General features: G+C 35.9%; 1 protein-coding gene across 1 annotated transcript in view; it reads right to left on the minus strand.

Moving 5' to 3' along the window:
* The window catches only part of nfxl1 (nuclear transcription factor, X-box binding-like 1), a 143,829-nt gene extending 124,029 nt beyond the window's left edge, over positions 1-19,800 (minus strand). The window contains exons 1-3 of the mRNA XM_039751397.1: positions 19,735-19,800; positions 9,866-10,072; positions 2,563-2,736 (exon numbers count right to left, since the gene is read on the minus strand). Coding sequence (XP_039607331.1) covers positions 2,563-2,736; positions 9,866-10,055 — 364 coding nt within the window. The 5' untranslated portion in view covers positions 10,056-10,072; positions 19,735-19,800. The remainder of the gene's footprint in view (positions 1-2,562; positions 2,737-9,865; positions 10,073-19,734) is intronic.
* Positions 19,801-25,768: the final 5,968 nt, after the last annotated feature.

Below are 25,768 nucleotides of genomic sequence, written 5' to 3' on the forward strand. Positions count from 1 at the left end.
TAATAAATGACAAAATGTAGGCATAAACTATAAAATGTGTGAAGCCTGAAGGCCAAAAATCAAATAAACACTTTCACAAAAGGTTCAAGAATGTCACAACAGCTTCTGTGGTGTACCGGTAAGATTTCGTCACTCAGAGCGCAGCAGATTTGCTGTACCTCAGAGACCCGAGTTCTGGAGAAAATTTTTTTTTTTTAAACCTTCGCCGTTCTGCCTGCCTGAACTCACGGTCTATCTATATAGTAATAACAGTAATTTTATTATTATATAGCAGCTTCCCTGTTTGCCTATCATATAGTGCCTTTCCTTCCTATCTATCTATATATCTATCCCCTTAGTTTTTTTTTATATATCTATTATGCAGTGCCTTCCCTGTTTATTTATATATCTAGTGTCTTCTCTGCCTGTCTGTCTGTCTGATTGCATACTGCGCTGAACTTACTGCTCTGTCCTATTTTGTCCTCTGCATGTCCACCATACGGCAACACGTGTGGACTGGCAAGATCGGGGGGAAAAAAAGTGGTCACTGATTACAAAGCGCAAGATGAAAGAAAGAGACAATATATGTGAAAACATCATCACACTAATGTAATATTATTTGAAAACGAACAACGTCAGATCAGGTTTGAATATGCGCCCGATCTGACACTGTTCGTTTTCAAATAATATTGCATGTACTGTGCATTGAAACTGCTGCATTGAATAAGCTGATGCCTTCTGTAACAGCGTCAGCATGTATTCAAACCCGATCTGACGCTGTTCGTTTTCAAATAATATTGCATGTTCTGTATTATTTTAGAATAAAAACATACATTTGATTTCAGTCAGTCTGTAAGAGCCAGTGTAAATGCATGATAATAGTAAAGGTAAGCTTTTTTAATAAAGTCTTTTTTTACATAAAGATGCGCTATAGTTCAAATGTTATTTATTTGGAGACGTGCTATAGCTCGAATGTTATTTATGTAAGGAAGAAAGTACAGTGTCAAGTGCTCATTCAGTGTAATAGGAACCATAGCACAGAGAGGTGTGTACACTGCAACAAGTACACATGTCATAAATGTAGGAAGGGTGTGTGGGAACTGTTAATATTTGAATGTGATCATTTTATATAGCACAGATCGGAAATCAGCAGTTCTTAGCACTGCACCACATAAGCTGTCGTATCAACCGCCTACTGTAACTTGCTTTCTTTTTTCTTCGGTTATAGTGTTGAATAGAAGTGCACTAGTTTTGTTATACTTGTACACCAACATATGTTCCTGTGTTTCAGCAACATGGGCATGCTCAAAAAATACACGTGTAATGCCACGAAAAGTGCATGCAGGCACTTCAGTTCGCAAGCATTGGTATGAGAATGCAGTCAAAAGTACACTGCAGAGCTATAGTGCGTCTATGTGAAAACAGCAGTGTCAGATGGGGTTAGGGAAGGATCCTGAACACGATTGAGAGAATGAAAAGTGAAAAGAAAAAAAAACAAAGCTAACCTTTACAATCATCATAAATTACACCGGCTGTTACACACTGAAATCAAATGTATGGTTTTATTGTAAAATAGTGAGAATAAGAGCAGTTTACTTTTTAAAATGAAGTCGTGCGGGATCGAACTTGTGACCTTTTGATTACCAGTCAGCAGCTGATGCCATTACGCTACCATGGCAGTTGTAGAAAATGTGTGTCAAATGTGGCATGCTAAAGTGACTTTTTTTTCCTGCAGTTATATTTTTGAATAAAAGCATACTTGTTCTGTTATATTTGTATCTTTTGTGAAAGTGTTTCTTTGATATTTGGACTTCAGGCTTCATACATTTTATAGTTTATGCCTACATTTTGTCATTTACTACTACAATATGAAAAACATTTCTGTTTTAAAAATGTTCTTACACAGATTACTGTAGAAACGGAACACACATGAAATGCATGTATTCCAAATAGCGATCTATTATTAACACTCTAAAACTCCACTTCACTCCCAGATAATCAATCAAGGCATGAGCTGGGAGAAGTTCGTGCACGTTCTAAGTTGGTGGGGTGATGGAATAGCCGGCTGCTTGCAGCTTGTGTTTATCAGGACATTTAGATTACAAAAGACGCTGGCAGAGAGGTGAGAACAGTTTTAAGAAGTGATTTAAGGTGGGACAGATCTACAAGTTTTTTTGTAGGCTCTGGTAATTCTAGTGTTAATGATGTGTTTACACAGATTATTGAAGAAACGGAACACACATGAAATGCATGTGTTCCAAATAACGATCTATTATTTCCACTCTAAAACTCCAGCACTTCACTCCCAGATAATCAAGGCATGAGCTGGGAGAACTTTGTGCACGTTCTGCGGTGGTGGGGGAATGAAATAGCAGGCTGCCTGCTGCTTGTCTTTATCGGCACATTTACAGGACAAAAGAAGCTGACAGAGAGGTGCGAAGAGATTTAAGGTGAACAGGATTTACAAGTTTTTCTTAGGCTTTGGTAATTCTAGTGTTAATGCTATAAGCAAACACAATACTACAAACCAAAGTATTGTAAAAAGAAATTAAACTGCTACTATCATTGTGTAGACAGTTATACCTGCTTGATCAGTGTATGGTGTAAAGGTAGAAACCAGAATCTTCCCATGTTTTCCAATATTTTCCTCCTCCCATTCATCTTCTGAAGAAGAGAAGTTCTGATCTGCGGTGAGCTTTTGAGCTACTGCCTGATTTGCTTTATGAATTTCTGAAAATCGGTTTTGAGACTCATGAACTAAAAGAAAGAGAACAAGCACACATTTAAAATTAGCTGTAAAAGAACACGTTACATACTATTTTAAAAGATTTCTTTCATTATGAATGTAATTGAAAATGTGTTTTAAGTCGCAAAAATAAACATGCATTTTTACTAACTGGTTTGAATCTAAACTTGGATAACGTCAGTTTGCACACTCTGTTAATGTCTGAGTGGGTTTTCTTCCTACATCCCAAACAAATGCATCCCAGGTTAAATGGTATAACTAATTTGACTCACTTTGGGTGGGTGGGTAAATGGGTGTGTGTGACCTGCAACGGACAATGGTAAGTTATCATCGTGCACCATATTAAGGCTAACAAAATCTCTTCTATTTCATTTCTATTTTAGGACTCAGGGATTATTCTTTAAAAATAGCACACAAAATTACATTTGAAGCTATTTAAATTGACATTGCATTTCTGCTAAAACAGTCTAAAAACTCACACCTACTGGATGTAAAAATAAAATGAAAAAAAAAATATTTACAGTTTCCAAAGATCTCCTTATGATAATTGAAATATCATTAAATTACACCTTTTAAGGCTTAGGATAGACATGAACACCCAAAATAAAGTCCTACAGAAAAGCTGTGTACGAGTTGGGGAAATCAGTTTCCAGGGGTGGCTAACCTACTTAAAACCTAAGAGGAAAAGAACAGGTTTTCCTTATTGTGCATTTCTTAAGCCACTACACTGAAGTCGAATGTGAAGAGGTTGGCAGCATACGCTGATGACAGCACGTTGTTGCAACCACCACACAATGAACCACCTGGCTTGGGATCCAAGTGCAGACATGCAATGGGTGACACCTCAGCACCACAATGTGAAGCATGATGAAAAATAAAGCTGTATAGTATTAGCCATGTAAATTTTGTTTGCTACTAAACAGCATACTGTACAGAAAAGCAGCTGTTCTGTAGAGGGGAACCAAATCACTGACCTTAAGTTTGATTCTTTGTATGCACTCCACACTGTTAACAATCGGTAACTTTTTCCCAACACAAGTGTGGGGTTTTCTCCAAAACTGCTAAAGACATGCAGATAAAGTGAATTGCTGATTATAAATTAGTATGAGTGGAAGAATGAATTGGTGGGTGGGTGTGTGAGTGGGTTTAAAATGATAGCTTACTGTCTGGTTCCTCAGTTATATCTGATCCTAAGTGCCCCAGTCACTCTAAACAAAATGATAATCAACAGCAACATTCAGAAAACAAACTGCAGGAAACCATGTTTCATATTTTAGGGTTGAAAGGTTGCTGCAGAGTAAGTTGGGCAATAAGTCGAAGAATACGGCCGAACTCCCTGTAAAATAGAAAAACCTCATTAAAATATCTGTATATGGATTAATACTCAAAACATTTCTATCTTGAAAATGGAAATACTCAGCAAGATTGAACACCATTTTAAATCATAAGACGGAATACATTTTTTTAATTAATAGAAAATACCTAAGTATACTTTATAACATGTTTTAATCAAGACATTATAACAGAAAATTAAAAATATAAAAAAAAAAAAGTGCCTGATCAATTCATGCCCTCACTTACAAAGCACTTCATGATCTGGCCCTCTCACAATTTTAAAAATCTCCTTAAATATCGTACAACGACCCACTCACTGCGCTCTTCTGCTTCTGGTATTTTTATTGGCCCCTTCAGTCCACCTGTCTTTCAAGTGAAGTTGGGCTTTTAGTTACACTGATCCATGGCTCTGGAAATCCCTCCCTCATTATATCCGGGCTCTTAATTCTCTTTCTTTATTTAAAAAAACACCCTAAAACTCACCTTTTCAAAATTGCCTTCTCAGTACCATGGATTTTATTCTTTAAAATTGTTCAGATTACTTATTTAAGTATATTTTTTTAAACATGTGTGTTTTATTTATTTAATTGTACTGTTTTATGGTTTGATTTTGTAATGTGTACTTGGAGTGTCTATAACTGTAGTCATTTTTTAGTTGAAGTGTGATATAAATGTTTGACCATACTTTCTGTCCCTAACATCTGATTCATTACTGTTTTTCCTTCCCCTACATAAGCCACAGGGGGGTGCCTGTATATTTTTTTTTTCTAATTTTTAAGCACCCTTTAATTTGTTCTATTTGCAAACTTATTTCCTATTGCTATCCCATTGTTTAGCATCAATAGTAAACTTGAAATTTCCTGCATTGCTACATTTACAGTTAATCCCCTCTCAATTATTAATATATAAAAAAATACATAAAATATCCTATTTTGAAGTGAGACTAACTGCTTCAACTCATTATATTTATAAATGAGCAAGCTTTTTAACACACATTGCTTTTTGTTTTTAAATAATGCTAATGATTTAGGCAGGTTTTAAAATTACATAATAGACTTTCTGATGCATTCAACAGTTTATCAAACTGTTTTTACTATACAAAATAATCTTCAAATCTTTAAAATACCTGTTGTGATGTGGGATTTTGCATATAACTTGATAAATGTTTTGTATGTCTTTATTTATAATTCAGGCAAACCAATGCAATTTAGTGGTACTTTGGTGAGAGGTATTCGTGTTGATCCCCCCTTTTTACGACTGTCTCTTTGTAGTTTTACGACAGGATTTGGGGGGATGTGTCTTAAACCAGTTTGATGAGTATTTCTCTGTCTTTGAACCCCCTGCAAGGAAGCCAGGATGTTTAACATATGGTTTTGGGGCAGGAGATAAGATGTTCTATTTCACCCATTGGTCTGAAATATAGCTGTCTGGATTGGCCGTAGGGGTTGGACAGAAAACCTATAAATTTACTTGCTCAACCACATTCTCTATTTCTAACCAACATATGATGAAGCATCATCTCACTTGCTAACCTGTGAGGATGAAGACAACACAATGAAGAGCACAGCTCAGCAGCCAAATTGAACAGACATGTGGCTAAAGCTGAGCACCAACGATGCTTTAACTAGAGACATTTTAAGTAACTACAAGTCTGTGTGCCACCTGAATTACACATCACCATTTTATCAGGTTGTATGGTTGCCAATATTCAAATGTACTTTGCATTTTGTTATTATTTATGAATATTATCAGTAATACATTATTTTATGTGTAACTTAACATCTGCTTGTCTTTTTACTACATCTAATTGCCTGAGGTTATTGATATAGAAGGGAAGGTGGGGAGAAGTTATATAAAATAATATCTTATAAACAGTGGTAAATCTGTGAGATTAGGCATGCTAAGGCTGCATATTAATAATACAATAGGGGAAAGTAGAGCAATATATATATTACTCTACCAAGATAAAACAATACCCTACTACTGAAATATGCCATTAGTGAACAGGAAATACTGAGATTTTGCCTTTGTTTTATGTTTAAACAAATTGATATCTCCTGCTTTCAGTAAGAGGAAGAGAATGACTGAGTTAAAGTGACTTAAGTAAATATACCAATAAGATTCAAACTAAAGTGCATTCCATTCTTCAGGGCTCCAAAATGTTTTTCTAAAGACCATTATAATTTTAGCTATTTCATGTTAATAGGCATGCTTATTTAACCTGTTTAAATGTTACAATATTCAGGTGAAAACATCATACACCTTAAATGTATTTCTTTTCAATCACAGTTTTCTTAGGAAAACTAATACATAAAACTCACCAGCAATATTGGTACAATATGTTTGGCACTAATACTAATAATCCTACAACTGTAGCACTGGAGAGACAGATGCAGCAAAACAAAACAAAATTATCAACACAAAAAAGGGCTGCAGCTTTAGGATTACATTGTGAAATTCAAGGATATATACTTCACAAATCAGCTTACATTAAAACATGTTTTTTAAAAAAATGTGACAATATCATCCTCGATTGTTCACTAACAAGATTGTTAGTGAACCCTCTTAATTTTTACCCCAGGTCTGCTAAAAAGTTCTCCTTAGTTTCTTATTGGAAAACTCCAACATCTTGCATTAATTAAGCAGATGATGATTTTGAGTTTTTTGTTTATGCGAACATGGAAAAAGTCAATAATAAGCAAATATTTAAAGATGATTATTATATTCTGATTTTTTAAATATGTGTGCCAAGTAAAAATAAAATGGAATGGAGTTTTCAGATCAGATTTATACCACTGTGCTTGTTACTTATCTGCAATTAAATGCTTGAATCTGAATTGTCTGCAAATGCACACTCTACAATTGAACATCCCAAATGTCATCTTCTAATGGCAGCTTCAAGTTGGCCAACATTACTGTATGGTGTAAGGTCTATCATTGTTTGTAGGCGAACAAACACAAAGCCACCTTGTTGGTTTGCCTGTATGCAGGCTGTATTCTGTGACTGCTGAATGCCAAATTTTGTGAAGGAAATAGTGCGCCTCAAGAAAATACTTTTGTAAACGATTCTTGTGGACAGATGTTGACATAAATAATTGAACGTCACCCACAACATTCAGAAATTGCCAATCTTCTGTTTTGTGTCAAAGCCTTCCACATTAAGACTTATTACTCTATTACAAATTTCCAGACAGACAGATTCAACAGTGCAACAGCTGCGATCATCTGTTTGCTATTTTCTTTCTTCCCATCATAAGCTGATGAATTTGTAGATGTCCTGAGCTGAAAACTATGTGAAGTAGCACAAGAAGCCTGCATGGTGTTTTTGTTTTTGGCTGTCTAATAGGTTGAATCTGCATGACAATTTACTCATTTAAAACAGTCAAAAAAATGTAGAAAAAAATAATTAAGTCACTTTTATATACGGTGATAACATAACTTTAGTAGCATATATACATGTATAGCATTAAAACGCATTTGGTATTGACTTTTTCAATTCTATTTTAACATTGTCACTTTTTTCCAGCACTGCTCCTATATTTATTTGAAGGGTGGTGCAGTTGGTGGGACAATGTTCCCCTACTTTAGAAATGAGGGAAACATTTGAAACAATGCTCCCCACAACCCCTCCTCCCATCTAGAGCACATATGGTGACAACTACATAATGGATCTTCAGAAGAGTTGGGGATGGTGTTGAAGTCGATAAAAAACTTGGTATTACATACTGTATGTTTGATTATTCTGTATCAAAGCTGTAACTTTCTAAAACTAAGTAAAAGGATGTCATCAATCAGGAAAGACATGGGAAAGAAGGAAAGCTAGAAATCTCAGCTGCAACTGCGCATCACATTTTTGCACAGTGCTTGCAAGCTCCAGTGGATGCTTTGTTTGCATCTGTCCTGACTGACAAATGATCATCTCCACATAAGAAAATGAATAAATGAATTGAAATATATAAAAAGGATTTAAATTTGTAGTCAGTGGTGAAGGATTTAGGTCTAAAACACAAAAAGGAACCAATTCCCAAAATCTCTGCCTGGCTTTGAAATGTCACCAAGTAGGTGCTGATACAAATGTGAATCCCAATAGAATGGCTCTTCTAAAATTACAGAAGTGTAAAAGCAAAGGAACAGCAGGTAAATGTTGCTGTGTTTTTACACACATGGAGACAGTTTCTCAATTTTCTGATCATAGCCTGTATGATCTCTACACACTTAACCAACACCATTTAACAGCCGCACAGTCAGCAGCAGCTCTGCTGCAAGACATCTATCTGCTGGCTAGGGAGTAGTCATTTCTGAAAATGAAACAAGAAAATAAATTGAGGTGATTTTGATATAAAGAAGTTTTGAAAAGTAAGTCATTCACAGTTAGAACAAGTTTCATTGCTGGATGTAGCTGGGCTGGAATCTGTAAAGAGCTTGTCAGGCTCTTCTTGGAAAGACAAGGAATGCTAGGAATAATATGGAGGGGTTACATTAACTGTATGCAAATGAACACAAAAACTGAGGGATGAAAAACGTACACATTACATTAGCTAGACCACCACCTACCCTACCCAGTAACAGAAAGTGGATGTAGCTAATATGATTACATCTTGGATGACATGTATGACATTGCCATTTTTCAATGTTAACATTTTCTGAAATCATAGAGGACAGTTCGGAGGGCTATTTCCCTGTTATAATTCCAACTAAGTTTTAAAATGACTGCATCTACATAATAATTAAAAAAGGAGCTGCACTCATAAACACTGCAAACTTTTACAATTATACATAAAATAAATCATGCTCATTCGTAGAGCAACGTTTTGGTAAAACTTTAAGAGAAATAGACAAAACAGAAGAAGCAAATGCAAATTTTTCAAATCATGAACCCAAGCCTCAATGCAGGACTGGTCTTCCTGCAGCTTCTTTACTTACACTAAACTTAATTTTATCAGTTATGTTTCAGCAAGACCACTGACAGCAAAATATGATGCCTTTTGACTAGCACAGAATTCAAATGGTACCTTTAAGCAGTTACTTCAGCTTTATGGAGGGGTAGTGACCATTGGCATAATTTATCCACAAAAGGATGACTAACAAATTAGGTATTCAAGTTCTTAGATTGGTGAGATAATAGAAACCTAGATATTATCAGCACATATATATATATTTTACATATATATTTCAAGGATAGAATATTATGCTACAATTACACTGTACCTGGCAATATTGTATCTAAAGTAACATTTCTTAATTACTCTGATTACACTACATTTCAAAGTTTTTGTTGCAACAAGATGCCTTTATCTCAGTGAAGGATCCCTATTAATAAACAACAGCTCAAAAACATTTGCAGGAAGGTAACCGAGACCATTTCTGTATAGGTGCAATAAAACAGCTCTACATTGAAATAATTGTGTTCTACAAATATGTGAACTGGTTACATAAATCAATTACTAAGTTTAAGTCACACCAGATCAAATGCCAAAAAAGCCAAGTATTCTTAAAGAAGTGAGTAAAATACAAGTAACACATAGTGGTTTACCAAGATTAGGATTCATAATACTTTTATTAATTTTGCAGGGGTATAATAACTGGATAACACAAATTAAGCAACCCATTTATAAATGTAGCTCATAATTCTCTGTACCTCTGCTGACACCACTTCACTGGCCTTGGCTACAGTAAAATAATTTCAAAATGTAAGAGAACAATGAAATTAAAATTGTGGTGCATTATTCGATATTAACTCCATAGTATTAAAAAATAAAAAAGGCCTCTATTTCACAGAAAAAAAAATAAATAAATAAAAAATACCTCTTTTTACATCAGGTAATGCTCCTGAAGCACTATCAGCCACTCTTCCAAATTGCTCAGCTTGCCCAGTAGAGGTGCCTGGTGGTTTCCTAGCACCTGGGGCCCTGTTGTCTCCAGATGGTCTTGTGTCTCCACCAACAGCTCGACCCCGACCTCTACCTCTCCCTGCCTGACGCCAAGCAGGTTCCATTTCACTTTAGTTGAGAGCTACAATAATAAAAAGGGAAACATAATAATAATGATTTTAAATTTCTATATGTATGAAAAACAGTCACCATACTAACCCATACATAACTGATACATAGCCATAATCTCTTTCAGGGTCATGAGGTCTGGAAATGGATTGGCTGCAACATTCCAGGATGGGACACTTGTCCTTCATAAAGGCACAGTCATCACAAACCCAAATTAAATCCAGTCATGTCAATGAAGAATCATCAATTAACCTCAGAATGTGGAGGAAAACCTCAAAGAAACCCTACAGATTTGGGAACAAGGTGCAAACACCACAATGACAGTGTCTGTTGCAAATCAAACAAGTCTCACAGAGCCGTGAGGCACCAGCAGTAATGTTTATGTCCCATAACGATACTGTGTGTATTTTTCTTAATTATGAGTGATATCAACTTTGGATCAGTCTGAGAGTTAGAACTGTAAGATAACTAGTTCTGTTGGATTATGATGTCTAAAGAAAGTATATATCTACCTTTCTCTCATATATATATATATATATATATATATATATATATTTATATATATATACATATATACTGTAAACGCTGGCCCGGTCACAGACAGACGGACATCTTTGTTTCCCCCAACACACCATTTATTTACAATATATACAAACAAAAGTCACGTGCACAAAACCCCAGTGCCTCTTGCACCAATCCCCCAATTGTCCAGGCCACACAGTCCTTTGTGCCTTTCTCTCTTGACCGCATCCCGTCCTCTCTCCAGCTCTGTCCACTTCCACCCGACATCCACACCTGACTGGAGGGAGGCGGCCCCTTTTATAGGAACCCGGATGGGCTCCAGCTGCTTCCCGGCAATCTCCCGCGGACACACCACCCTGTGGCGGAAGTGCCGGCTGCGCACCCAGAAGCTGTCCGGGTGTCCCCTGTCGTCTTCCCCCCAGCACTTCCTGGTGTGGCGGAAGTGCCGGGCTCCCGGGATAATCAGGCACTGGGGCGCCGCCTGGCGGTGGCCATGGGTCCCTACAGGGCTGGGCTTCCAAGTCCTTCACCCGAGGCCCCCAACATAACCAGGACGGACGCCCCCTCACGGTCTGGAGGAGGCACAAGCCCTCCTCTGGCCCTCCTGAGCCCAGGCGGGGACCACAATATATATATATATACATATATATATATATATATATATATATATATATATATATATATATATATATATATATATATATATATATATATATATATATATATACACATACAGTACAAGCCAAAAGTTTGGACACACCTCCTCATTCAATGTGTTTTCTTTATTTTCATGACCATTTACATTGGTAGATTCTCACTGAAGGCATCAAAACTATGAATGAACACATGTGGAGTTATGTACTTAACAAAAAAAGGTGAAATAACTGAAAAAATGTTTTATATTCTAGTTTCTTCAAAATAGCCACCCTTTGCTCTGATTATTGCTTTGCACACTCTTGGCATTCTCTCGATGATTTCAGGTGACTACCTGTTGAAGCTCATCGAGAGAATTCCAAGAGTATATGTGTACCAAATTTCAGGGCAATAGGTCAAACAATTTGCGAGCTACAGGTGATTTAAAATCCTGGACAGAGAAACGAATAGCTACAATAGCGTATTATATAAGAAGATATAGATATATATATTTATAGATATATATATGCATACATATGTACTGCATACACACCGTATATTGAGGGCAGTTGTAAGCAAATGCAAGCAGGATCAGTCGGGCACCTCATTCACTCCTCAGAGTGGAAAGAAGGTCGCACTTGCACCCAGTCAGCCAGGATATATATATAAGGGAGGCTACACAGCAATGTGGGGGATCATAAAAAGAAAAAGAACAGTGAAAGGAATAAGGAGCAAGGCAGAAGCAGGATCATCATATCAGAGCAGGATGAGGAAGCAGACAGTTGGTATAGTCTCGTGATGGAGCGAGCAATTGTCACTACAGGGGCAGTTCGGCCCCCATTGAGCATTTGAGAAGGAGCAGGTGAAGAACCATCCTATGGATCCGGTAGATGCTATAAAGAGCATGTGGAAGACAGAGGGACCAACTCAGAGCATTGCGGCAGAGGCCAATGGAGGCACTTGTGATGAGAGCCAGAAGAGGACCACAACTGCTGGAGGTTCTGCAAGTTGCAAGACCCATTGGGTGAGCTGGGAATACAAGTATTGAAAGATGCGTTGGGTTTGAGAAGGACAAAAGAAAGAACCCACTGACCGTATAGATTTACTCTGCTTTTTTGCTGAGATTACTTATGGAATTTTCACTCATGGAATTGCACAGATTTTAATGATAATTTGTTTACTGACTTTTGGAAGCACTGCACTTTAGGAACACTTAATTTTTAATAAAATAATTTGACACTTTTGTACCCATTTCTTTCTGAATGTGCGAGTTCTCATTTGCCCGGCTCATCTCGGTACATGAATATCGACGATTATGGGTTTGTGAGGCTTCTGGAAGCAGCAGAGAGCATGGAGCCAACCACACCATTACATGAACACAGACCACATCTTTCTCTTTATTTTTTTTTTCCTAATTATCTTGAAGTTATCTTGATCACAAATTCACATGGTATCAAGCGATACCTTGACAAAAATGGGACTTGGCAGTAGGGCTGGGTATTGGCACTGATGTCACGATTTGATTTTGATTCACAATGTCCCAATTCAATTTAATATCGATTTTAGAACATCTTTATACAATATTGCACCCAGTAGTAGTAGTTTTTATTTTATTATTATTTTCTATATTAGTACTAGTAGTAGTTGAATTTTATTACCTTAATTATTACAGCAGTAGTAGTAGTGGTACTGTTAGTATGAAAATTGTTTTTGTTGTTGTATCACATCACAAGTGATACTATTGACTATATCAAGTAATAAAGCCCATTGATACCCTGGACCATTATTATTATTACTAATTAGGCCTTTGTTTACAAATGAAGCAAATCAATTGATACATCATTGCCATCCAAATATTGGTTACACTGTGGATTGCAGCAGCCCTTCAGATTACTAGTTTGTTTAAACTTAAGCTCATATCTAAGGTCATCCATGTCAAAAGAACATATTACCGATACCTTCAAATGTATTTAACCCACTTTTGTCATCTCAACATCTATTGCAACATTACATTATTAATGCGTATCTAAAAGTCGCAGCTAATGGTCTCCCCTTTATTAAATCGAATCAAGAAAAACGTAGAATGGAACTTTTGCAAGGTCTCATTGATCACGTTCAAAATTCAAATATTAATAGTTCAGACAAATTCAAAATAGGTAAAGCAGTAATATTACCATCATCATATCAAGGAAGGCCAAGAACATTGCAATAGTTATATCATGATGCAATGGCGATATCCCGAATTATCAGTCAGCCAGATTTATTTATTATAATGACGTGCAATCCACAATGGCCAGAAATACGCAGATTCTTGAGAACAATGCCACCAACTACATCGGCTCTGGACATTTCCTCTTTTGTAAGTAGATGTTTTATCAGAAAGTCTTATTTTTATTGAAAGAACTCTAAACGGTGTTTGGTCAAATCAGAACATACAGTGAATACTTATGTACATGTGATTTCTCAGTTTTTTTATTTTTTACAAATTTGCAAAAACCTCAAGTACGCTTTTTTCATGCTGTTATTATGGGGTGTTGTGTGTAGAATTCTGAGAAAAGAAATTAATTTAATCCATTTTGGAATAAGGCTGTAACATAAAAAAATGTGGAAAAAGTGATGTGCGTTGAATACTTTCCGGATGCACTGTACATTGACACGATCGAATTTCAAAAACGGGGTTTACCTCACATGCATTTATTGGTTACTTTGCAAAATAAATTAATAACTGCTGATGATGATGTAGATCGGTTTGTCTGTGCTGAAATTCCAAACAGAGAAACCTATCCTGAATTATGGTATTCAGTTATTAAACACATGTCTCACAGACCACATTTAAAAGATTCAGTATGTCCAGACTCAAAAGAAAAAAAGTGTTTAAAGAAATTTCCAGAAGTGTTCGTTCAAACAACAGATATGACTAAGGCTAGTTTTCCTGATTATAACTAAAGAGATAATCGTCATGAACAACACAATTATCACGGAAAGATGGTAAAATTGTGATGCTTCATTATTCAATGATTGTACCATATAACCCGTATTTGCTCAAACGATTTGATTGTCATATTAATCTCGAGTATTGTGCATCGGTTATGAGTATTAAGTACATCTACAAGTACATTCATAAAGGAAACGATAGAGTACACATAACTGTACCAAAAGAACAGTCTCAGCACGTAGTTCAAGCATATTTAGATATTTGGTATGTCAGTACAATGGAAAGCGGAAAATGGAAAGTCAAAGACATTCTGTTAAATTATTACCGATTTATTTACCAGGTCTGAATATGATTCAGTTTAAAGAGGGCAAAGAAGCAGAAGCTTTAGTGGTAGCAAAAAACAGAAATGCAAAATTATTGGCTTATTTTGAACTTAATAAAACAGATGTAAATGCAAAAGCATATACGTATGCACAAACTCCTTAACATTAAACATGGCAGAAACAAAAAAGAGTGTGGAATCCAAGAAAAATGAATTGCAAAAGTGTTGCTCGCTTAAATATTGTCTCACCAAAAGATATCAAAAGGTTTCATTTCAAACTGTTGTTATGTGAATCGAAAGGTGCAATGTTGTATAAAGATGTTCTAACTATAGATGGAACCAAGTACAGTACCTTTCAAGAAGTGGCATGAGCAGCTGGGTTATGTAAATCGGGCGACTATATGTTTGAAATGATGACTGATGCCACTTCTGTAATGATGCCTGACAAATTAAGATACTTCTTTGTGTATTAATTATGACGGGTGAAGTTGATGCTTTACAATTATCTGAAAAGTCGAATGAACAAACGGCTCTTTTGATCAGCAAATAATTGTTAGAAGCAGAAGATTTAATGATGCAGCAATTTGGACATCCACAAGAAATTAACAAATCAGAGGTAAAGAAAGAGATAGCAGCAGACGAAAATTTAACAGTGGAAGACCATAACAAATATCAGGAAATGTAGTCACAATTAAACGATGATCAAAGATCAATTTTCGACACAATTCAAAAATGTCTTCTCTGAGAAATGTGGCAGCAGTTATTCTTCATAGATGGACTGGGCGGAACAGGAAAAACATTTTGTTTAAATGTTTAGTCCATTATTGCAAACATTTATGCAAAAATATTATATCGATAGCGTAGACAGGTATAGCAGCAATTCTTCTTCCATACGGTAAAACAGCTCACAAAAAGTTAAACCTACCTTCAAATATCACAGAAGAAATGGAAAAAAAATGAAAAAGAAATGCAACAGAATGAGGAGGCTGAAGGCAGATTTACTATGCATGAAAAAAGAGTGGGCCTTTATGGTCCTTGTTCCAACAATTCAAATTAAACAAAAACATGCGAGCAAATCAAAATTTGGATTATTTTGCTCACTGGCTACTAGACATTGGCAACTTTAAAATTCAAAATCTCCCAATAAAAGAAGACTTAAGTAAAAATGCGATTGAAGAATTTTATCCCAAAGAGATTATCAACAGAAAAAATGAGTACACAGGCAATCCTAGCAGTGAGAAATGATTAAGTCAAACGAACTAATGTGAAAATTGTCTATCGGTTACACAGCAAATTGATTAAATGCACATCAATAGACTATGCTGAAGCAGTTCATGGTGATACTGCGAAAAATGAAAACATCAATTTACAATATCCCATAGAATACCTACAAGCGTTAACACTATTCAGTTTCCCATCGGCTGAATTACTGTTGAAAGAAGGATGTATCGTGATATTATTGCGTAATTTATGCATGAGTGATGGGCTATGCATTGGGACAAGATTAGTTGTATTGAAAATTGGTAGACCAATGTTAACATGTAAAATTTTAACAGGCAACAAGAAAGGTAATGTAGTACATATTCCGCGAATGACCTTAGACATCACAGTTTCCCGTGAAAATAGCTTTTGCAATTACAATTAATAAATCACAAAGGCAAACATTTGAAAAAGTTGGTTTATTTATAAGAGAGAAAGAAACGATATTCACTCACGGGCAGTCATACGTTGCTTTATCACAATGTAAGCCCAAACAAGGAATAAAAATTTAATACGATCTTGAAGAAAAGTTAATTCCAAATATTGTTTTAACTGAAGTTTTAAAGTAAAAGTGAACATAATGCATAATTAACAATTCCCATGAAAAAACAAACAATCTCTTTAAATTGTATTTATGGTTAACCAAACCCGGGGGTTGGCGAGCGAAGCCCCCTAACTTTTTCATAAGAATAAAAAAAAAATTCACATTCAAGAACTGAATTTCACAAATCAAAGTTATCATGTCCTCATCCCTACCACTGAGGCACCAAAATCAAACTGACTAATCAGACTGCTTGTAGGGACCAGACACACACACACACACACTCAGAGAAGTGCTAATTATGTAAAAAGATGGCTTTTATTCATCTGCTAACTATAGATAGTTTAATGAGCTTCATTAATCCTGCTGCAAGTAGCAACTTATTTTTATTTCTTGTTAAGATTTGTTCTTTTTATGATTGCTATTAAAACATAACATTCTAAAATCCTCTTAATCAAATTCAGGGTTGTATGGTCACTGAAATCTAGCAGGACTGGGAACAAAAAATGAAACAGACTTGAACATGGCCCCAGTCCATCAAACCAATTTAGAGTGAACCATTAACCTAACCTGCACATCTCTGGGGATACGGGAACTTGGCTGGAGTACTCAAAAAGAAAACCCATGCACAACTGGGGGAGGATACAATATTTCCAAATGTAGAAAGACCAGATTCAAAAACAGAGTGATGGATTTGTGAAGCAGCTCTACCATTATTGTTTTTACTAAGCAGCTCACGCTGCATTTGCATGTATGTTTGCCTCAACACTAAAGCTAGCAGTTTACTGGAGTAACATGATGTGTAATAGTTTTGATATTGAGTGTTTAACAAATATTATCTTATGTAACAGTAAATAAGTGACACATAGTTGAGGATTATTTATTACCACAATATAGATTTAAAGACTTACACATGTTTTTAAAGGCTGCTAACATTAGTCAACACATTAAATGCTCGGAATGTTGTTGTACTGAGGACACATTTGTAAATTTCACCAACATACAAGCTCTCTTATTTACTAGTTAGTTATTGGCAGAATCATGGAAAAGCACCATGGAAGTAACTCTGACATAAAAAAAGAACAATTAGCTCAGGTTAACTTAAACTGTTAGTAAATGTTATTGCCAGATAACATCCATCCATCCATCCATCCATCATCCAACCCACTATATCCTAACTACAGGGTCACGGAGGTCTGCTGGAGCCAATCCCAGCCAACACAGGGCGCAAGGCAGGAAACAAACCTCAGGCAGGGTGCCAGCCCACCACCGGGTGTGCACACACACACACACCAAGCACACACTAGGGACAATTTTGAATCGCCAGTGCACCTAACCTGCATGTATTTGGACTGTAGGAGGAAACCAGAGCACCAGAAGGAAAAACACGCAAACACGGGGAGAACATGCAAACTCCACGCAGGGAGGACCAGGGAAGCGAAACCCAATCTCTTAACTGCGAGGCAACAGTGCTACCACTGTGCCACCCCTAGATAACATGATTTAGTTAATATGCTATTGTTATCTTTTGTTTTTGGAAGGGCAAAAAAAAGTTTATATAAATTAATAAGCATAGGTGACAGATTCACATGTTCATTTTTTAAATATCTAAATAATCTGCTTCATTATGACCGCAGCACGGTCAGTAGTAGTAGTAGTTTTTATTTTATTATTATTTTATATATTAGTAGTAGTAGTTGAATTTTATTACCTTAATTATTACAGCAGTAGTTGTAGTGGTGGTACTGTTAGTATGAAAATTGTTTTTGTTGCATCACATCACAAGTGATACTATTGACTATATCAAGTAATAAAGCACATTGATACCCTGCACCATTATTATTATTACTAATTAGGCCTTTGTTTACAAATGAAACAAATCAATTGATACATCATTGCCATCCAAATATTGGTTACACTCTGGACTGCAGCAGCCCTTCCAGTTACTAGTTAAAACTTAAGCTCATATCTAAGGTCATCCATGTCAAAAGAAAATATTAGCATCTTAGCTATTACTGGCATCAACTCTGACCTTGTACAGAAGCTGTCATGTGATGACTTAACAGATGACTTTGAAACTCCTAAACATTCCATTTAAGACTAAAAAAAATATTATTTCATGTTAAATGTTATTGTTAAGTTTGTGATGTGTGATTTTTTTGTTTATTTATATATTTATTGTTCAAATTAAGGTTGTTATAACAAATACTAATGTAACGGATCCTTTGGTGGGGATGGAGAGGGCAAGAAGGTCACTTAGGGCCCCAGTTTGGCTAGGAGGACAGCACTGCAGCTAACATTTTTTTTTAAATCTGTACAGGTAGTCTAAACCTGCACTTGGTGAAAAGAATAAACTGAACTAAATGCGTAATAAGGAATCACATTAAGTTATTAAGACATTGAAAAGTTATAAAGTACGTCAAGATATGATCACAAGTCCTAAAATGCTACCCAGTAGAAAAACCTGTCAGTTTTTAGACCTCAAAGTGCTAATGTTTACGTAGGGTGAACCCTTTAAAGTCCAATAAACGAAAAAGACTAAACACTGTAGAACCAAAAAAAGCTTATTATCTGTTATCATGGAAGGGGCAGGGGATTTCTGAATGGAACCTCCCCTGAAATTTATTTTGGGACAGTTCCAAGTGATTGATCATGGACTGAATCAGGATTCATGTGCTTTCTCATGCCGCTCCAACGTGCCTACTCTTAATGTTTTTTTTCTTCCTATGAATATCCTCTGACAACTGCTTTTAAAGAGATACAAAGTCAAGGAGGAAATATCTGCTTCATTGTCTTGGTCAGCATTGCTACTAGAACAACATATTAAGTGGATCATATTAAATAATTAAAATCAATGACGAACGACTGAGGATCACAACCAAATACTATGAGTGAGTGACTAAATGTTTCGGTGGATTAAGCAGAAATAATAATACTGGAGGCCATTTTTATGAATATGTAAATGTATATTTAATCAATGAATTACTTTTTGCAACTAATATTTATTCCATTCAAACACATAATTCTTCAAAAATTCATGATTCTTTCCACATATCGAATGATGAACATTAACCATCACTTTAAAGCTAGTACTGTTCGTTTCGGTAATGAAAGTCAAGTGATTAAGATGTACCTATTTAAACAAAAAAAAATCCCTTTCTCGTATTTAACAGGTGAAATAGATTTCCTTTTTAAACTGGGTTGAATAACACAAAACCCTTTACAGTCTGTTCTGAAAATTTTCTAAAATACTAAACACAAATAACACCGGGTGGCTTTATGCGACGGCGCATTTATGTATTTGTCTGTGGATAAACTAAGAATTGAATACTTAGAGACATTACAATAATTGAAACCACTCTCGCGTTTTAATTAATGAGAAAACAAACTCGGGACCATGACCAAAAATTACATTTTCGCGCTTGTATGAAATCAATTTCAAGCATTCGCCTTCCAACTCACCCAAAGAGCTTCATCAGTAGTCTTAAGCTGAATGCGCAAGTACAATGTCCGGCGCGTTGCTTTTTGGGAATAGTAGTCTTTACGTGCCTGCTGCGCTCAGATTGTCAGTATAACTAAACTACATTTCCTATCAGGTATCACAGTGGTTGCCTGTGATAGGACTGAGAGTGCAACGTGTCAATGGAAGCGTTACATACACGCGAAAATTTGAAGAAATAACGGGAGAATTGTGTTATAAAGTTTTTAGTCCTCTGTTTATTCTCTGTTTTTAATGCAACTGAATTTATCGACTGTAATAAAAATGGTAAAACGTATAGTAATTGGATGGTCAGTGTTTTAAATTAGATTTTGTATTAAGTCATTTTACAAATAAGTTTCCAAACCAATTCACTTTAAAGTACAAAATGAAATATGGCAGATAAACGTCATTTAATGCATCTGTATATTCAGTGAGGACTGTTTGTAATATTTTGTGTAGACGATGCATTTTAGTCTATGACTTAGCTCGACATTCTTTTAGTGGTCTCTGTGAGTGTAAAATGTGGAAGACATAAACCTTTGAACTCCGCGAGGTTGTCTATCAACAGCACAGTACCAGTGAACAGTATAGCTATTGCTTGTCCCATTCCTATTCTAAGGACCTGCTCCACTTCATTTACTGGAACGTTATTTGGATTACAAAAGTGTTGTCACATAGACAGTTATGTAACAACAAGCATGAAACAAAAGGAAGACATCAAGTGGCACCTAATGTCCAAATGCATAATGGACGACAGATGGTGGTATGAAGTTCTTTTCCATATAAGTACTCCCGGAATATCATGATGCCATACGGTTAAAATCAATTATTGTATTTATTGCTCTTTCTGAGTATTTTTACCATGCATTGAATGATTCAGGTGTGCTAGGCAGATGACCTTGGACAATAGTGAACAAAAGCACATATTGTTAGGTTGAAATTTGGCATTTAACCCACTAAAGAGATTAATCAGTTAATGATGATACACTTTGAAGGTCAGGAAGGGGTAAAGGTAAACCTTTTGTCAAAAATATATTGTTAGTGGGAGGATATTTTAGGAGTTATGTTAAGAATGAGAAATGTCTGACTTGGAGTTTAATAAATATTTGGGTACTGCAAAATGTTTATTTTTATACTGTATTGAGAATTTGTTCTGTTCTATGTATTGTATTCATCCCCTTCTTTTTGACACCCACTGCATGCCCAACCAACCTGGAAAGGGGTCTCTTTTTAAACTGCCTTTCCCAAGGTTTCTTCCATTTTATCCCTACAAGGGTTTTTTTGGGAGTTTTTCCTTGTCTTCTTAGAGAGTCAAGGCTGGGTGGCTGTCAGGAGGCAGAGCCCATTGCAGCACTTCTTGTGTGATTTTGGGCTTTGCAAAAATAAATTGTATTGTATTGTATTGCATTTAAATATATCTCCATTAAGGTAATGCTAAACAGTCTGTCAAATGCTTCAATTTGATTGATTTTACACCAGTGACAAAAGCTGATATTATTTTTTATTTACATATGCATGGAATGTCAATGGCTGTAAGCAGGCACCATATCCCTATTAAGAATCAGAAAGAATGCACAAACTGCTAGCATTTTTTCTCCTCCTGTCTATTTACACTGTATCACAAAGCTAATTAAAAAAAAAATCAAATGCTAATTTTTCCAGTGAGATAACAAATTAGGTCATATCTCAAATAAGAGATGCAAAAAAAAAAAGCTTTTAGTACTGTACCATGCTACAAACAGTTGTTGTCTGGGTTTCTCAAAGTCTGAATGGAGTTTTTCTCTGGCTACTCTAGTTCTTCTCCCGCAACCAAAAAACATGTTTGTTGTGACCATCAGTGACTCTGAACTGGACTTGTGACACTTGGCTGTTTGTGTGCCCCATAATGGATTGGTCTCATTCAGGGATAAGTGCTGTCTTGATTACAATCAATGCATAGAATAATGGAATGTGTGATAGCAATACTGCTCTTACATTTGTAATAAACACCCACAACTGTTGAAATAAAGGTGGCAGACTTCCATAATGTAAGGTGTGACACATAATCATGCCATAAGGAAGATATGAGGAACTTCTGTAAAGTTGCATTGCTTTGAGCAAATCGAATCTGACTACAAACCATTAAGCAATATTTGAGCAGGTTAATATTGTTTTACATATCTGTATTTATTAGTGTACAATAATTAATGGGTGCTGTTTATTTTGTAGCAATAATAATCTTTCTTCAAGAAAAAATGTAAGTATTCCTACATATATAACATTGTGTATTATTTTGTTGTTTTTACTTTCTTGTATACAAAGTATAGGTAAAGTATTGTAATCGTCCGAAAATTTGACCTTAAGATATTTATGAATCTCGACATTTTTAAACCTCTCCGAAAGTCCGAAAATACCATTTTTGTAATTATATCTATTATATGTGTGTGTGTGTCTGTCTGCGTGTGTGTATTTAAACACAAAAACTCGACTACGCAAATTTTACATACAAGTATTAGGTACAAAAAGTAGATTTCTATCAACGTTTAGGCTATTTCTATTAACTGGAAGTGGTACTTTTTTATCATGCAGCTGATTCTGATTTATTCAACTTTTATAATAATTGTTCAATATATTATTCATTTGAATTGATTTGTTGCTGATGGGTCTTTAATGTACATGATGTAAAAATCATTGTCTTGTGGTTTACTCCTTAAATATCCATCCTCATATCTGAGTATACAAGAAAGTCTAGGGGAGACAACTCCCGATATTTTTACTGTTGTGTTCTGTTATTTTTCGCACCATTCTGATGACATAATTTTCTTTTCGGGTGCCATCTTGGTGTTATGATGTAGTTTGTTTTAAAACATTTTCCTTTAATTCTTGTAAGGTATTTTCTGTTAATGCTGTTTTTATGCTGGAAAACCCATTGTTATCATCTGTTTACTTCAAGACAGGTGAAATTATAGAATGTCTTCATGTGACAACACTTTGTTTTTAATGGGTGACATCATTTTATTTGCAGTTGGTAATGCATTACCATTTACTTATGAGTTTAAGTGTGCAATACTTGGTATCACTGTTGCAATAGTATAAAGGTCAGTATCATGCTATACTGCCACAGAAGAAACATGGCAGAAAAACTAAATAAATGCAAGAAAGAACAGCTAGCAATTCAGGAGATCAGGAAATGAATTGTAGCATTAAACATTGCAAATGTCAAAACCAGGAGATCATGAGAACCAGGCACCACCACCAGTACCGAGCGAAATTCATAGTCAAAAAAGGATTGCTCCAGTTCCTAAACCAAAGATAACTAGAAGAGGCAAACACACTGGAACTACTAATGTTATGTATTAATCTGGATTAATTTGTTATATTGTTGATGTCGACATATTGTTTGTCATATTTTTTACAAAGTACATAGTTTCTGACCTTCTGTAGCTTCATACCATCTACTTCACCACATGTCTGCAGAAAGCTGAATCCATCATCTCTGAAGACAGCCACCCAGCTCATTTCCTGTTTTCACTTCTGCCTTCTGGTAAGCGGTGAACACTGCTGGAAACTCACCACTTGCTCCACCCTCTCTAAGGACAGATTCTTTCCTTAGCTCATACTTTCACACTTGGTAATGTAATTTTATAGGCCTTTGCTGTACCCACCTGCTGGTTTATATCTAATTCTTCTGTATGTTACATATGCACTTCCATCTACATTTTTTTTCTGCTGTTCAATACAATCTACATGTCTGTACAGTTTTTTTCCACTAGGTACATTAGGGCATTCTTCTCCTATTCATATTTATTTACTGTATTTTTTATACATCATCGTCTTACTATCTTTATAGCTGTGCCACCTTTTGAAGATGGGATGAGGTCTAATTAATTAACAGAGACCTCATCATTAACAGGTGGCGCAGTGGTAGCTCTGCTGCCTCGTAGTTAGGAGACCAGAGTTCGCTTCCCGGGTCCTCCCTGCGTGGAGTTTGCATGTTCTCCCTGTGTCTGCGTGGGTTTCCTCCCACAGTCCAAAGACATGCTGGTTAGGTGCATTGGCGATTCTAAATTGTCCCTAGTATGTGCTTTGTGTGTGTGTCAGTGCGTGCCCTGCCCAGGGTTTGTTTCCTGCCCTGTGTTGGCTGGGATTGGCTCCAGCAGACCCACATGACCCTATAGTTAGAATATAGCGGGCTGGATAATGGATGGATCATTATTAATATTTGCAGTGCACCAAAGATGCATTAAAACAGTGTTAAAAGCAATGTTTGTGATGTGTCATCTATTATAATGACAAATGCAATGCATTATATTACTAAAAATGTTTGTGATGTGTCATCTTTTGGAATGACAGAGACATGCAATTGAATGGACACACACAGACACTTACTCTTTTATTGAGGTGGATTTCTTTCTTTTCTTTGTATTTTTCAGTTTTTGTTAAATACTGTAAATATTTAACCTATTAGGGAGTCCTTTTCACTTTAATACCAACTGTGTGTTTAAAGTTATCCTTCCTTTTGTAAGGCTTTTGGTTATATAATTTGAAACATTTGAGTTAATTTTGAGGATAAAATCCCTTTTTGGCCTGTGAAGTCTAATGCAAGCTACTGGAGCTGGGATCAAGCCTTTGAGATGAGGCCATTTTTAGGCAGGCAAAGGGGGCCTAGCCTGGCCAATGAAATCTTTTGTGAAGTATTTGGAGATTTCACACCTTTTGTCTTGGAGGAAATTCCATATCATAACAGCTAACAATAATCTCATATGTCTCAGAGTATATGGTACTGGCTTTTAAAGTGTTACACTGATGATGTCACCTGATGCAATATCTGGGGGCATGGCCTAGAAATGAGGACCTGAGCAACAGCTACTCAAAATTGTGGCATCTATGCATAAACAAAATGACATTGTAGTAAATCAAACAATAATGGTAATAATTAACAAATGCCTAGAGACGATAACTCCTAAAAGTAATTTTACAGGGAGAATTTTTGTCTATATCATAACACATGCACCTCCTAGTTGTCCAAGATTATGGATTCATCCAAAACTTTTTACAGTTTTTTTGTGTCATTTTGAAGTTCTGGCTGTTAACGTTGCTTGCTTTTTCTATAGCTATGATTTTGTTTTCTCTGAACTAGTATGGTGCTGAGGTATCACCCGTTGCATGGCTGCACTCGGGTCCTAATCTGGATCCTGAGTTGGTTTGTTGTGTGGTGGGAGCGGCAATGCACTGTATCAGTGTGTGCTCCTAACCGTGATGCTGTGAGTTTTGTTCAGATGCCCTGAGTATTAATCTTTTTTGCTATGAAATTTGGCCAGTTCAAAGATAACATTTTGATTATCTGGTCTCTTATTAAAAAAAAAACAAAACTGCCTAATCATTATCATTTGTAGAACAATTGGTTGAGGCTTGATCAGCTGTTTTCAAATATATACAAATGATGATGGCACAGCTCTCTGGTTATCCTAAGCTTGTGATGTTTCTGAAAGAATTATGGTTGCTTTGTAAATGTTTTGCTACTTTGATTTGTGGCATTTTGACTTTTGCTTAGCTTTTTTTGTGCTGTTTGATAATTGCTTTGGCTTGTATTTTGGACCATTTTTTTGGCTTAATGGTTAGATTTTCAATTGCTTTTTTAAGGACAGTCGTTTAAAAAATGTCAAGCACCAGTCTCAAAAAAATCTTAGTACTGCAAACTGCATCAGGACAGATTGCAATTTGACATGATTGGAAAAGGAGAAGGCAGTCTGGGCACCATTAAATCATGCCACAGTCACCTGGCATCAAAACAAAATGAATATTATAATACATATTGTAAACAAGAAAGATGGTTAGACTTACTGCTCATCCTGTCTCAACTCCACCTGAGTTCAAGGCACATATCTTGCACTCTCAGCCCATGGGGGACCAGATGTAGAAGAAATCAACCCAAACATGGTAAAGAGGATTTTCTTTAAACTAGATGGCTTTTGTCATTGACAGCTGTAGGTTAAATGATGTCACTGCACCATAACCAGTTCATACGGTCAAGTT

Source organism: Polypterus senegalus, chromosome 4 (assembly GCF_016835505.1).
Source record: "Polypterus senegalus isolate Bchr_013 chromosome 4, ASM1683550v1, whole genome shotgun sequence".
In the NCBI taxonomy this organism is placed as follows: Eukaryota; Metazoa; Chordata; class Cladistia; order Polypteriformes; family Polypteridae; genus Polypterus; species Polypterus senegalus.